General features: G+C 25.2%; 1 protein-coding gene across 2 annotated transcripts in view; it reads left to right on the top strand.

Moving 5' to 3' along the window:
* Positions 1–1,042: 1,042 nt before the first annotated feature.
* The window catches only part of LOC145835346 (tubulin polyglutamylase ttll6-like), a 41,721-nt gene continuing 27,073 nt past the window's right edge, over positions 1,043–15,690 (top strand). For both annotated transcript variants that reach the window (XM_082942897.1, XM_082942898.1), the window contains exons 1-6: positions 1,043–1,349; positions 5,971–6,103; positions 7,537–7,574; positions 9,184–9,302; positions 11,527–11,657; positions 12,896–13,052. In XM_082942897.1, coding sequence (XP_082799023.1) covers positions 1,103–1,349; positions 5,971–6,103; positions 7,537–7,574; positions 9,184–9,302; positions 11,527–11,657; positions 12,896–13,052 — 825 coding nt within the window. In that variant the 5' untranslated portion in view covers positions 1,043–1,102. The remainder of the gene's footprint in view (positions 1,350–5,970; positions 6,104–7,536; positions 7,575–9,183; positions 9,303–11,526; positions 11,658–12,895; positions 13,053–15,690) is intronic.

Here is a 15,690-nt window from a genome sequence, read left to right as displayed (position 1 = left end):
TAGCAGGAAGTTAGCAGCATTTATGATATATGATATCTGATATTGGTTAAACAGTTTATTTTCTAGGTTCAAATAACTGTTTTGATACTTTTTAATTACTTTTAAGCTTAAAAACTTTACACATATATTAAACAATACTTATTTTATGTTTTTATAACTATCTGATGAATTTTTTACCAACAAACACTATTAACAAAAAAGACAAGTTGACCAATTGGCTTACAAAAAAAAAATCAACTGAGTTTTGATTTTGTCTAAGTTCAAATAACTGTTTTGATACTTTGTAATTATTTTTAAGCTTTAAAACTTTACATGTATGTTCTTTAGACTTTAAAAAATATTTTTTTTTATGTTTTTGTTACTATCTTATGAAACATACATGTAATGTTTCAAAGCTCAAAAGTTATTAAAAAGTATCAAAACAGTTATTTGAACCTAGCCAATGAACTATTTTACCAATATCAGATATGATATAACATAAATGCTGCTAACCTCCTGCTAATATCTCCTATTAGAGACCTCTTGAATTCAAATTTAACAATCTCAAAAACCTTTGTTTGTAAAGTTTTTAAGCTGTATAAATATATTGTTGCTGAGATAAAAAATATTTAAATTTACCAAATTCTTCTTATTTACAGGGTTTCCAAAAAACCTGCAAAAGCCTGGAATTTGACAATTTAGGCTAAAAAACCTTGAATTTGAGAGACTTTGAAAAAAACCTGGCATTTTAAACAATTTTTACATGTTAACTAGTAAAATTTATATTTTGCACACAAAATCTATTGTACAGATAAACATTTTTTGTCATCATCAAAGATAATTTTATTTATAAACGCGTTTAAAGAAGCTTTAAAATATCTTTTCTATGTTGTTATACTATCTAAATAACTTTTTAACTTTAGACTTAATTTTAAACTAAAAAAAGACCCAATGTATAATTTCAAAAACCTGGAGAATATTTGCCAAAGTTTGGTATTTAGTCGTCATGAAAAAAAAAGTTAATACATTGTTTAATAACTAAAAATTCATACAGAATCTTAGTAGAATAACCTATCATACATTAAGCTATGTCATATGGTTAAATAAAAAGGAAGCTGTAGTGATGGAAAATGTAGAAGTTGAACAAGGCACAATCACTCAGCTTAAAAAAGAATCCTTAAATGTGTCTTCATCATGTAATTATTCATACCTTGATGTGCTTAGTTCTAACTCTCATAAAGAAAAGGTCAACTGCATTCAAGATAGCTGTATAATTAAATCGGCTGTTTCTTTATCAGTCTTTGGTGACAAAGTTGGTGGTCTCACAGTTTCAAATACAAAATCAGAAAAGCAAAATAGTCTTTTATATAGTTAGTAATAACTATAAATATATGTAAATTATTAACACTCTCTATGAATCTGAATAATTATTTGAATGCTAAACAATTTTAATTTTATTAAAAAGTAAGACAATTTAAAAAAAAAAGGCTTTTTATATCTAAAATTTTTTTTAATATAAACTTTTTTTATTTAGTTAAAATGGTCTAAAGTGGTAGTTGTTGAGTTGTAAGTTATAGTCACTGTTGTAATGTTTACAATTGTGTAAAATATTGCTCACACATTGAATTAGTTTTCTATTGATTACAAAATTTTTAGACTATTAGTTATCACTATTTCCCTATGTTATTTAAATTACGGTTGCCACACTTTCAAGCTACTCTGAATAACTAAGGCTAGTTTGTTTACTGTTAGTTTGCTAACTGTATATATTATTACATTAGTTTTTTTTATTTTGAACTTTTAGGTAATTAGTTGATTTTAGTTGAAGCTATTTTTTTACAGTTTTTGGGTAATATTAACAGGGTTGCCACTCGGTCAGGAAAAGTCAGGAAATCAGGAAAAGTCAGGAAAAATTTAGAAAAATTACAAAAGTCAGGAAAAGTCAGGAAAAAATGGGGGGTTTTGAAAAAAAGTCAGGAAAAGTCAGGAAATTTGATTAAAAAAAAAAGTCAGATTTTGTCAGTTAAAATTTACAAAATTCCTTCTTATCCAAAGCCTTCAAGTGGTAAAAGTTAATTAAAAGTCCTTTAGAGTCAGAAAAAAATTCCAAAATTTTCCTAGAAATTTACAAAAATATTTAATTTTATTTCCAATGCCTTCAGCTGGTATAAATTAGTAAAATATCCTTTAATAAACTGCAAAATGTTCCTTATATGTCGTTTGTTTATCTAGATACATTTATGCTAGGATTTGCTAAAAAAATGTTTCTTTTTTCAGACAAGCTGTGTTTATAAGGTAATAATACAAGTATTTTGCTGATAGGGCTGTTTATTACAAACATCAATCATACACATATGGTTTAAATGATGTACTGGAAGTTTGATGATTGAATTCAGCAAAAAACTATTGTTTATAACCTGTATTAAAGTTAGATTGAAAGCTTTATATAGTTTTAAGTGTTAGATTATGTATTTTAGAATATGTTTAATTTAAGAGCTTGATTTAGAAAAGTCAGGAAAATTTTGGTAAAAAGTCAGGAAAAAGTCAGGAAAAGTCAGGAAAATTTTCTTAGCTTGATGAGTGGCAACCATGTATTAAATTTTCAATTTTCTATCAAGCTCAGGCCAAATCGAGCGAGCTTGATGTAACTCAGACTAGTTTTTGGTTACTTTAGATGTTTTTCTCTCAGAAAGTGGCAACCATGATATAAATTATTTTTAAATTAATGTTTTCTTCATTAATGTTGAAAGAAAAATGTATGTTTTATTTGTTTTGATTAAAATATAGTTCACTTTGACATTTAGGCACTGATAAAAAAAATAAAAAAGTCCACATAAAAAAGGCACTTTTAGTGCTCAAAATATAAATGACATTAAGTTTTATTGTTTTATTTTGTTTTCAATGTAATTAGTTCAATTTTGTATTTTATGTTTGTAGAGTATTTAGTTTTTATTAAAATCAAGATAAAAGCTTATAGTTTTTTTTTATTTTTATTTTATTTATATACAGTTACTTTTAAAGTTCACATAGTTTTTATTTTGTAGTTTAAATTTAAATATACTCATTAATATTCAAACGAAAATATTTTATACTTTTTACAAAAATTGAAAAAAAAAACAACATAAGTTAGTTGAGTTAAAACATGACTAAGGTCATAAAGTCTATTTACCCTGTTTTTACAAATTTATCTTATATTTTATAGATTTATCTTAGTTATTGAAAACTTTATTACTTCTAGACAGTATTCAAGGTAACTTTAAAAAAAGAAGGAATCAGAGTCATTGAGTTCAGTAATTGTTGCTGTATAAAAGTCTCAATAGTTCTTGCTTTTTAAGTTTCATTTAAATAAAAAAAGTAAAGATTTTAAATAGTTTGCAGCTTTGTTAAATGTTTTTAGTTTTGTTACTTTTATCTTTAAAAGAACAGTTGAAATAATATACACCTAAAAGAAATTAAATAGTAAAAGTGGTGAAACTATTTTAGCTAAGCCTGTGAAATCAAGCAGCTGTTTAAAAGTTATGCAGTTACTTTAAGAGTACCAACCCTTTTTAAGTATTTCAATTTTGTATGTCTTCAAAGTTTGACTTGTTGTAGTTGAAGTTATCAGATTTTGAGTTATAGTGTTTGATAATTTAAAGTGTTGCTTTGGAATTGTTGTAGTTTATATAGTAGAAACTTAAACATTCTGAAATTTAATATTTTAAATTTTTTAAGTTTGACAAAAAATAATTTTGTTTGTTGTTAACTAAATTCTATTTATGCTGTGTAGTTTAAAATTATATAAATTTATTGTTAAACTTTTATTGCGTTACGCCGTTTCCCTGCAGAGCAGTTCATCAGACGCTAAAAAAATCTGAAAACAAAAGTATACAGGGCGATGAATTGGAAAATAAAAATACACACATAAATGAAAATAATATTTACATTTGAAATATGAGTTTTAAATAATATGTAGTTTACAAAAGTTAAATTTTAAAGTTAAGTTAAATTAAAATGAAATATAGGTAAGTTTAGTTTAAATAATTTATCAACTATAGATTTTATATATTTTGAAAATTTATTTACTAAGCATTTAATATATTAGGATTTTGAAAAAATGTAAATACTAAGATTTATAGGGGATTTTTAGAAAACAGAAATGGTCTTTTTACGGGAATGTTGTAACTTTAAAACAAAATCTTTACACAATACAAACATAAATACAATGTAACAATATAATTAAATAGAATAAAATAAACTAAATAAACTAAGTTAATGCGATAAAAAATAAACTAAAAGTATTCCTTAGGGTAATGAGGGCATTGCGTGACTAGTTCATTTCTTTTATTAAGGATTTTTCTCTGGTTAGCATTTGCTATAAACAGTCTTTCAAGGTTACATATCAAGCACATGAAGTTTGGTTTAAATCTGCTTTTTGTCTGTCTGAGAATTTTCCATTCAATAGTGGATTTCTCGCCTTTTTTATATAATTTCCACATGTAGTTGGCGAGTTGTGTACAGTTGGCGGGCTTCTTCTTGTTGGGTTTTGGAAATGATACTCTATGTTCGTACAATCTATTTTTGAATGCTCTTCGGGTGGATCCAATATATGACATTCTCTCATTTTTCTCAGATGAGACGATTGCTTCGTATATTACATTTTCTAATTTACATTTATTCATTACTGGACATTGCTCTCTGTTTCTGCAGTTGCATAGCTTCGGTTCTATTTGTGGTTTTTCTAGCAGTTTCTTATTATGTCCACTTATTAGTGCTTTAATGTTTGGGGAACAACAGTATGATATCTTGGTGGAACTTCTATTGAAGATTTTGTGTAATTCTGTTGATTGTGGGAAGTGCTTGTCAAGCAGTTTTAAAAAGAGGTTTCCAAATTTGGTTTTCACTGATTCACAGAAAGGTGGGTTGTAAAATATACATTTTCTTTTTCTGTTTTTTGCTTTGTTGTTATTAATTGTTGGATTATATTCGAGCTTATGATGGAAGTTGCTTTTGCTTAAAGCGTTTTGGTAGATTTGTTTCGCGTTATCAAATGATACTTTGCTTTTTGTTAGTTTTGAAATTCTATTTTCGATCATTTTTGGGATATTTTTCTTAATTGTTCTAGGATGGTTAGAATCTTTGTCAATATAGATGGTCTTTGCGTTTGGCTTTACATATGGGCAATAATCATCAGTTAGGAGGTTTAAATGTATGTCTAAGAAGTTGGTGGAGGTTTCACCTGCGCTAATTGTAATGTCGAATCCTATGTCTGCTAGTTTTCTTGTAATTTTGTTTTTTATTTTGCAAATATTACTCTTATTTGTTTGATTGATAACAGCAAGTCCATCATCTCTGTAGAGTCCAATTGACTCAGTGTTTATAATCGTAGACAAATTCATATTCTCCCACCAAGGATTGATAACTCTGTCTAGTTCTGTTTTGTATCAAAAAAGTGTAGTTTAAAATGCTTTAACTTGAATTTTATAAATTTGAATAGTTATTTGTGTTTGCTTGGTTTAGAATAGCCAAGTTTGAATTATCAAACTTTTAACTTGAAACTGAATAATCAGAATTGGTTTAGTTGTGTACCCATTAGTGATTATATATTTATTAATTACTTTTATAATGTAAGTTCCTAAAAGGTACTAAGATCCCAAAGTAAATAAATATTTTTTTTAAATGAACTAGCTAAGTTGCTAAGTGTTTGGTACATAGTTTTAAAAAACAACTAAAGATTTACACAGCCCTCATTAAAACCTCTTAATTAGAATTTATAGATAAATACCTTAAGTTTTTAGAAATTTTTCTCACAATTTTTAGAAAAAATCCGTTGTAAGAGATCGTCAAATTTAAGACTAAAATTTTTTAGTTTTGAAAATAAACAAAAAAAGTATTCCTACAAAAATTCGTACACTCAAGTATTTTTGTTGTTATCAACTCATCACAATTTTTTATTCTTAAAAAACTTCTCCCAAAAGGTGTTTTTATTTTCAACATATTTTTACTATACAGATGACGATGTGAGTTTTGAAGTAAATAGTGATGAAAGTTTTAAAGAAACTTCAACTAATTTACATACTGATACAAAAACCCTACCGCTTGCCGTTCCTTTAACAAAAAAAAAGAAAAAAAAGAAAAAGAAAAGGTAGTTTAAATATTTTAGTTTTAGAAATAAGTCTTCAATAGCTAATGAAAATTAAATTTTAGATTATGTACTTTACACACTACTTAACAAGCATAAATTTTATTAAAAATAATTAAGATCTGTTTTGCAATAATCAATTCTTTATAAAGCCAAGATGTTTATATTTAAAACTTAAAAAAAAACACTATTTTTCTGACTTTTTTGAATTTAGTTGGTAAGCAACCAAACTGTTTTCAAAAATAATGATTTTATCAAATGACAAAAAAATCATTAAGTTTATCAATAGTCTGACATAGTAATCAAACTATGATTAAGATTTATTTTTTTACTTAGTTTCTGCAGTATATATTTTATTTAATTATTTATTTTTTACTAACTTAAACTTATATTGTTATTATACGGAGCTTTTGTTTTATGCTTACAGCTTTAAGCGCCTTTTTTTTTAAATTTTTTGAACAAGGGGCGTTCATGAAAATAAGTTTTTTAAGCCCTGATTTAAGACCACATAAAAATTATTGATATATCTTATGACTTACATAGTTTGTTTATTTTAAAATTATGTAAATAACTTTACAGATTTTTAATTTTCAAATAGATAAGGTTTATTTTTTTAATTTTCAATTCAACATTTTTTAGTATGATTGCCACCTAGTCAGACCACTTCAGATGGTTCGAAACTAAAAAATAACTCAGATTAGTACTAAAAAGTTTTTTTCAAAATTGCATTGTTTGTAATTATTAAGTGCTTAGTCGGGATTAGGCACTCCTTTTTACATGTTGACTTTAAGATCTTTAAATTAGCTAAAAGTTGCAAATAATAAAAACTAACTTTTGAGATGTAAGGTGACAAAATTAGAGAGTTCAATAGGATTCTTATGGAAGGGCAAAGCTAGAAAGGCAAAAAAGACTATTTCATAAAACATCTGTTTTCTCCTACATTTTTAAAGCTTTTTTTTTGAACTTTTTCAGTTTGATTGTAATGAGAAAAAAAATTCTATGGTATTTTGATATAAGATCAAGTTTTAATTTTTGTAAAAAAATGCCTTAATCCCTACGCAATTAAACAGTAAGGAACTAATTAATTAAGAATCAAAGTTTTTACACAGTATTACAAAATTGACTGTCTATGAAGTAAATACTTTTAGTAAACAAAATTCAAAATGTGTGATTCATATTTAAATTTAGTAATTAAGATTTCTATCAACACAAAATTATAAGATGAAAATCTAAAAATTAAGAACTGTTATACATTTTGGAAATGGTTATTTTCGAAATTATCATTATCTAACTATTATTGAAACTTTTCTTAGTAATATAAAATTTTTAAATTGTAAAAAAAAATATCAATAAAAATATACACTGCTTGTAAAATAATGCAAATTAGGCTATTTGTAGTTTGTTACTTGATATTGATTGACATCAAATATTTTTAGAATTACAATTTGTACCTCAATGTGTCGATACGAAAGTGGTTAGTTTTCTATTTTAAATTTTGTAAACAATTTTTTTTCTTGAAATTGCGTTGATTATTAATTTAGCTTTTGTCTATTAACTAAAGATCTATCGAAATTAGTTTAAAATTAAAACTTAGTTGTCCCTTTATTTTATATTTCCTTTTACATTTTGTTGCACAAATTTCAAATTTTTTGTAATATACAGGTTTAATTATTACTTTATATTTAAAATTCAATGTTATATAATTTTATTTTAATCAGGGTGGCTAAAATTTCTTTTAATAGCAAAGTTTAAATAAATAAAAAAATGAATGTCTTAAAAATCTTGAAAAGCAATCTGCAACTAATTTGCATAAATCAAAACAAAAATGTTTTTTATTTATTTATGGTTAATAGTTTGTATTTGAACTATGATAAAACCATACACGTTGTAAAAAAAGTAATCTAATATCTCTGCGTTGTTATAATACATTTTGATTTAAAGTTCTTGTTACCTTTTGTTGGTTAGTTACTCTTTAAGATTCATATTATCTATGCATTATACACTTTAGGCTTTTTTTTTTTCTTTTTCATAAATTCTATTAGTTCACCAAAACACTGTAACTTAACAAAATATATATCATAAGTTAACCAAAGATAAAACTTGAAATAGATTTCATGTTTAACAAAAATTATTTTTGTTTAAAGCAATAAATACATTAGAGAGGCTATCAGTATCAACAATTTGAAGATGCCAGTACATAATTAAAATTACACAAAAAAACAAAAATTAAATAATAGGAATACTGTATAGTTTAAGTAGTTTAAATCTATCAAAAAAAAAAACTTTTTAACTTAAGGTTAGTTTACTACTAAAAATGGTCAAAAAAGATGTGCATTCAACAACCTAGAAGAAATTCTGAAAAACCTGTATAAAATTTTGAAAACCTGTAGAAAATTGCAAAAAACATTTGGCCACCCTGTTATAGTAATGTAAAGTATGTTAAAAATTAAAATCTTGAATTGATTTTTGAGTTACTTAGAACAACTCTTGATGATTACTATTTAAAAAGTATTATAAAATATTTTTTGAGTTATATATAACGCTTTATATTATAACTGTTCAAAATATAGTTTTAATTGTTTGCTAACAAAAGATCCTAGTAAAGTAACTTCACTGGAATATAAATAAAAACAAATTATACAGTAATCTTCCTTTATTCTACCAACATATGTTTCTGTGTGTCAACGAATCAACACACTTCAACTGGGTTGTTAAGATAACTGGGTTATCTTTCCTATTAACAACCCAGTTGAAGTGTGTTGATTCGTTGACACACAGAAACATATGTTGGTAGAATAAAGGAAGATTACTGTATAATTTGCTTTATATTATATGAATTTAAAATTTAACTTTAAATGTGCAGAAAGTTTTATCTTTAAAATTACTATAATAAATCATGAAATTTTTAGATAAGGTTTCCCAAAGTCGTTGCCATCCAATTTAAATACTAGAACTATTATTATTTCAAAAAAAAAATGCTGGAAAACTGTTATTTGGAGATTTAAATTTTATAATTACAACATATTTGATATATGAAATCAGCTTTTGTTATAAATTAGTAAATGAAAGTACTTAACATACAGTAAGAAGAGTTTCACGAAGATTGGGGTTTAAAGAAGTAGAAGACGTTAGTGATTGGACCATTTTTTGGACAGACTACTCTGTCACTCTTGAAAGAGTGATGGATATGAAGCGTTTTCAAGTTTGTTGATGTACTTAATAAAAATCACCTATTATAGTATTTTCGTAAAGGTTAAGAATTAGGTATACTATCAAAATCCACCCGCGTTTAAAATCAACCCGATTTTTATTCATATTTTCTTTATTTTTGTCTATTTTTCACTATCACTGTTACCCCTAACCCTTACCCTCGATCAGTAAGCGGATCTCAAATTTGACTGGGTGGATTTTGAACGTGTCCCAAGAATTATGCTTTTATTGATTTTATTTTAAAATTTACTGACTTGCATTTAATTAAAGTGTGTTTTAATGACTTTTAGTTTAATTAAAAATATACTAATTTTTGTATAGTTATGCTTTTCAATTATTTTTTAGTTATAAAAAAATCCTTTAAACAGTTTTCAATCAGGCAATAACTTATAAAAATTCAAGTTATAGTATAAGATTTGTTTGCATATGTTTAATTATAATAGTGTACAAAGTCAAAAACTCATTTCGTTGAATTTTATTTAAGCTTTTGTTAGTAAAAAAGCTCTTCAATGGTGGTATGCTTTTTAAAATTTGATTCTTTATTTGAATTGTTTTTTTTATATGGTTTGTTGAAACTGCTAAATATTTCAAAACTATTTAATGAATATTTCTGAGTTAATTAATATTTTAGCATAAAAATTTAGTAATAGATAAACTTTTGATATAATCAATGTGAAACCGAACTCAGCTTTCTTTTATTTTATTTTTACAATCATTATAATTCTCTACTCCATCAGGGTTTTATTAATAGAGTAAAAATAAGGAAACTAATTGTTTATATTAAAAAAAAACATAAAGACAAAAAAACACTAAAATCTTTATAATATGATAGAACAAATAACAATAGACAACTTTAATAGATCTTTATACGGTTGCCAAAAACCCTGGATCGTAGAAAAACTTCGAATTTGATCAGTTTAAAAAAAAAACTTGAAAAACCTCGAATTTTGAACAAAAATCACTAAAAAACCTGGAAAAACATTGGACTTTAAACAATTTTTACAATACATTTATAGTTAGATACGGAAAATCTATTATATACAATATTTTTTTGGTACACATTTTAATTTAATAATAAAACACTTTTGAAGTAGCATTACAGTATCTTCCAAATATTTTTATACTATTTAAGACAGTTTTTACACAAATAAAAATTAAAATGGACATAAAAAACTTGTGTTTTCAAAAACCAAAAAAAGAAATTAAAAAAACCTATAAAAAGTTTTCTGAAAATATTTGGCAACTCTGTGTTTAAATATCTACTTATTTATATAAAGGTTGTATTCCATAAGTTTAAAGATTTTTTTTGTTTACTATAATACCTGGAAAACAAAGTGTATATTTGTATATAAATTATAGTTAATAATTTAGGCTTAAATATAATAAATACAGTTGGTTAGTTTTTACAGAATTATTGCTTTATAACCCTATATAGATTGTAGGTTACTTAGATTAATAAACTTGTATGATTTTAGTGTACTTTATACCCACACTATTAACCATAATTTAATTTAAACTAAATGAAAGCTAAAGCTATTATTTGTAAACAAGGCATGACAATTAGTGGTTATGTTAAGCTTTATATTAAAGATCAAATGCACAATCTAAGAATAATACAATGAGCATCATACTTTAGAAAATACTTTAAATAGAATCAAAACCTTTACACATGTTTAAATCTATAATAATATATTTTACAAATGTAAAAGCTGGAATAAAAGTTAAGTACTTCAACTTTAAATCATAAATCACCTTTAAGAAAATAACATTGTTAGAAGAAAGATCTTTACAATAAACAACATAAATAATAATTAAGTTCAATTCTAGAGCTGTATTTGGAAAGGTTTTTACTCGAATCTCACTGCAATCAAACTGAATCTTTTTCAACAGACGCTTATATATAGTATATCTTTCCATGATATTGTCATCAGGCGTTTTTTCTCTTAATTGATACTTTATTTTTGTTGCATCGGACTCTTAATTTTCTCTTTACTGTTACTTTATTTTATAAAATTTTATATTCAACTAAACTTAACTGCAAGTGAAACTGGTGTTCCATTAAAACTTTAGTTTATTATTATTTACTATTATTACTTATCAGTAATTGAAAATTGGCAAAATATAACAAAAATAAACTGAAATTGAGTGTAAGCTAATAAATATGTTGATTATGAAAAGTAATATTTTAATTTGAAAAAATATTTATTTTATTTCAGAAAATTAACCATTTTCCTGGCATGACAGAAATATGCAGAAAAGATTTTCTTGCGCGAAATTTAAATAGATTACAGAAATTGTTTCCGAAAGATTACAACTGTTTTCCCAAATCTTGGTGTCTTCCAGCTGAGTTGGTTTAAATTAATATATATCTTGAATAGTTTTGCTAATAATAAAACTCACGAAAAATAGCAAGACCCTTGGTTTTTTAAACAGTTTATCAATTTTTTGACTTATAATCTCGTATTTATTCTATATCAGATAAATATCCAACACTGTGTAGATCCAACCATTGTGTAGATTATCCTAACGTTTTTGCTTTTGTTTATTATTTAAAAAATAAGTTGTTTTAGTTCAGTTTTTGTTGTGATGTATTCATTTGCAAATACTAAGCATTTAAAAGTAAAGCTTATATTAAACTTGTTTTTGTTTAAATTCAGTTAACTGAAAACTTTCAAGATTTTTCCGTAACAATTGAAAATTTAAAAAAAAAGGGTAATTAGTTTTCAACTTTAATCTTATTACATTGTTGTTCTGCTTTTAGATTTAACTCTTACTTGGAGAATAATTTAGTTTACAATATTTATGTGTTGTATCGACATTTCATTGTTATACATAAAAGGACTCAAGCAACTTTTTCATAAAAACCAATACCTGCTTATATTAAAAAGCCTATCGTATAATCTATAAGCTAAATTTTATAGAAACTTTTGCCCAAACTTCAAGATATAATTAAGTTTTCAAAAAAAATTATAAAATTTTCAATAGCAATTTTAAATCGACGGAACTAAAAGTCCTACTGATTATATATTTTATTATAGTGTTTTAAGCTAGGGACTTTAAGTTTTGGAAAAAATCCTTGCATAAATAAGTAAAAAAATTGTGTGAAAAATTAAAAAATAGTATGAGTAGAATTTAAAACAGTTTAAAGTTGAAGAAATACATTTTACATGAAATTAGAAACAATCTTACATAACATATTCTCATTACTTTTAAAATGATTAGAATTAGATCGACAAATTTTCAAAATAGCTAGTTACTGTAAAACTATCAATGAAGGTTATTGATCTTTATTACACCATTTCTTTATTATACCATTTTTCTTAGCAACTTCGATTAAAAATGTTCCGTTATGATCCAAAAATCAAAGCGAATCTTCTTTATATAACTTTTGTAAAATTTTACAAGTTCAAATCAAATCTTTTAAGGTTAAAAACTACAACTTTTTAGCCATCCTCAAGCTTTAATATTTCATACAAAACTAAAATTTATGTTGTAACTAAGGATTAACAAGTAAGTTCAAATAATTCTTATTCTTTGAAATTTTAGAACTCTGAATTAACTACAATAAATTTAATAACTTTTTAGTTACAACGACTTTCAAGCGTACTGTCGCACAAAAAAGAATAAAACTTTTATATGCAAGCCAGAGACGGGCTGTCAAGGTAAAGGAATCTTTATAACTAAATCTATCAAAGACATTAAACATGGTGAACATATGATTTGCCAGCAGTACATCACCAAGGTTAAAATAAATAAGTTGAAAACAACTATTATAAATTACATTTTAGAGTTTGTTAGTTTAAGTCATTTAGATATTTTATTTAGCTAAAAAGTTTTCTAGCTAGTAAACGACAAGTTTTATTTACATACTTTCTTTAACGAAAAATATACACTTTGTTAACCATATTTTACAAATATATGTACGTATAGTTATATAACTATATATTAGGGTGCTTGTTTTTACAGCTACTTTTGATTTTCCGGCTAGAATTTTTTTATGTTTTGGAAATATCATAAAAACACCCTGTGCAAGTTTTAAGATGATTTAAAGAAACTTTCACCGTGGCTCCAACCGATTTTTTAAAAACCACCCCAATGCAAAATGTATGAGACCCAAAAAATGCAACCTTTGAATATTAAGCTGAATTTTTATTTACATGTGGCCAATTATCACACAAACACATTTTGCACAATTTACAGAAATTTGAAGCTGTCATTTTAAAAATATTTTATCGTCATCACTTTTTGTATGTTTTCTTGAATTTCCAGTTACTTTTTTCAAAAAACAAGAAACGTCACTATGAAAATTTCTTTAAGTCGTTTTAAATTGTTCACAATGGGTTTGTGTGATAATTGGCCACATGTAAAATATTTTTTATCTTTGATATTTTCAAAAAAAAAAAAATCAGCCGGAAAATTCAAAGTAGTTGAAAAATAAGCATCCTACTACCCCTTAATCAGCTAATCAAAATTAAATATATGTAAATGATATAAAGTAACCAAAAGATCTTGGAGCCGTGTAATAAAGGCAAACAAAATGCACAAAACGAGTGTAATGCTATTTGCATTTTCTCCTTTCGAGAGAGCTATCTTGTATTTAAACTCAAGCTACGCTTGAAACAGGTTTTAGTTGCTTTTAGTTTTGTCGCGACTTACAGCCATGGGTCGTATTTATTTCATTACTGAGAGTTTTTTATAAAAAATGATGTATGAGGACTGTTTTTCATCTTGACTTTTAAGTCAAAGTAGTTGATGTTGTGTTGTTTTTTAGCAGTTTGTTGTATTTTGTCGCACTTTTGTTCATTGTTAATAAACCTTTTAGTTTTTAGACTCGATTACATTATACAAGTAGTTTAAGCATTCTAACAATCTTACTACTTCAATAAATAGTATAAGTTTAAGTATCTAACTGCTTATAACCCTATCTTAATAAACAGCAGCTTAGGTTAAATCAACACTTATAATCTATTACAATAATAGTATAAGTTTAATATACATTTGATAAATCGACTTTATTAATTAGCAAGTTATTCTAAACATTAGCTTAAGAAACTATCAACGATATTATTAAATCAGCGCGTTATAGTCAGTAATTGCCAGGCCCGCGTATAAACTAAATAACAATATCTGTTAGATCGGTTCACGAGTAATTAACTCAATGATATAGAGTAATAAAGAAATAAGTAACCTGGAAAAATAATCTTTATTTCTATTTTGTCATATAAACATCTCTCTTATCATATCATAGAAATCATATAGGATTTTTGTAACCGTAACTTAATGATACGAAGTCTTGAGGTGCTCTAGCACAGTGGTTTCGAAAATATTTAGAAACTGTGTACAGTACAACATTAAAAAATGTTTTTGTGTACACTAGATTGCTTAGTGTACATTTTTAATGGTAAAAATTTATCATTTATTGTTTAATTGCCTTTATTGATGCATAACAAGAATTTTATTAGATAAAATTTTTTTTCTACTTTAAATTTATTTAGATACCTCAATGCACTATTGATTAATTTCTATATTTATTACTGTTCAAGCTTTGACAAACACTTACAGGGTTGCCACACACTCAGGGAACTCAGGGAATCTCAGGGAATTTTCAAACTGTAGAAAATCTCAGGGAAATTCAGGGAATTTTGGCATTTTTCTTTTAACTCAGGGAAACTCAGGGAAGTTTTGATTTTTTCTCTTAATTTCAGGGAAGTTTTTGAAAATCTCAGGGAATTTTTTTTCTAGATCTAGAATGAGGTTTAGTTAATCCAGTTTCAATATTTTGTTCAAAAGTAGTAATTTTTGTTATTTAAGTGGTTATTTAGAATTTTTTTAGCCTTGCGGCTAGTTCTTCAATATTCTTAGTATTAACATTGTAGTTTTTTTAAGTTTTAAATTTATATTTACTTAACTCAAATCAAACAGTTTAGAGAAATGAAAGTTGTTGTTAACTATTCATTGAAATTTAACAGTCTGATTTAGAAGCAACGAAAGAATTATTAGCAAGAGGAATAGCTGCTAAGGACAACGCAAATAAACTTGAAAATAAAATTAAAACTATTGATTTAGAAATTGCATACTTAAAAAAACAGTATTAAGATTTTTTTATTATGTAATGTGAAATTGTTTTAAAATCAAAATTATGTTTTTAGTTGTTTAAAATAGATTGTGTATGAACATCAGAAAGAAAAAAAAAAAAATAATTTTAGATTATTTTGTATCAGTTGTTAGGTATTAAGTTGTACTTTGATATGAGATATTTCTTTAGCTATTTCTTTAAACTTTCTTTTTGCAGGTTTTTTTACAATAATTTTAAGCTTTTAAGTTTTATTTACTGCATTCAGAACATTTGCTAGGAAAGACATACAAGTCATAATGAAGTT

This window comes from Thalia democratica, chromosome 5, assembly GCF_965202585.1.
Source record: "Thalia democratica chromosome 5, ktThaDemo2.hap1.1, whole genome shotgun sequence".
In the NCBI taxonomy this organism is placed as follows: Eukaryota; Metazoa; Chordata; class Thaliacea; order Salpida; family Salpidae; genus Thalia; species Thalia democratica.
The sequence above is the reverse complement of the archived record's forward strand: the minus strand, read 5'-3'. Positions and strand labels throughout refer to the sequence as shown.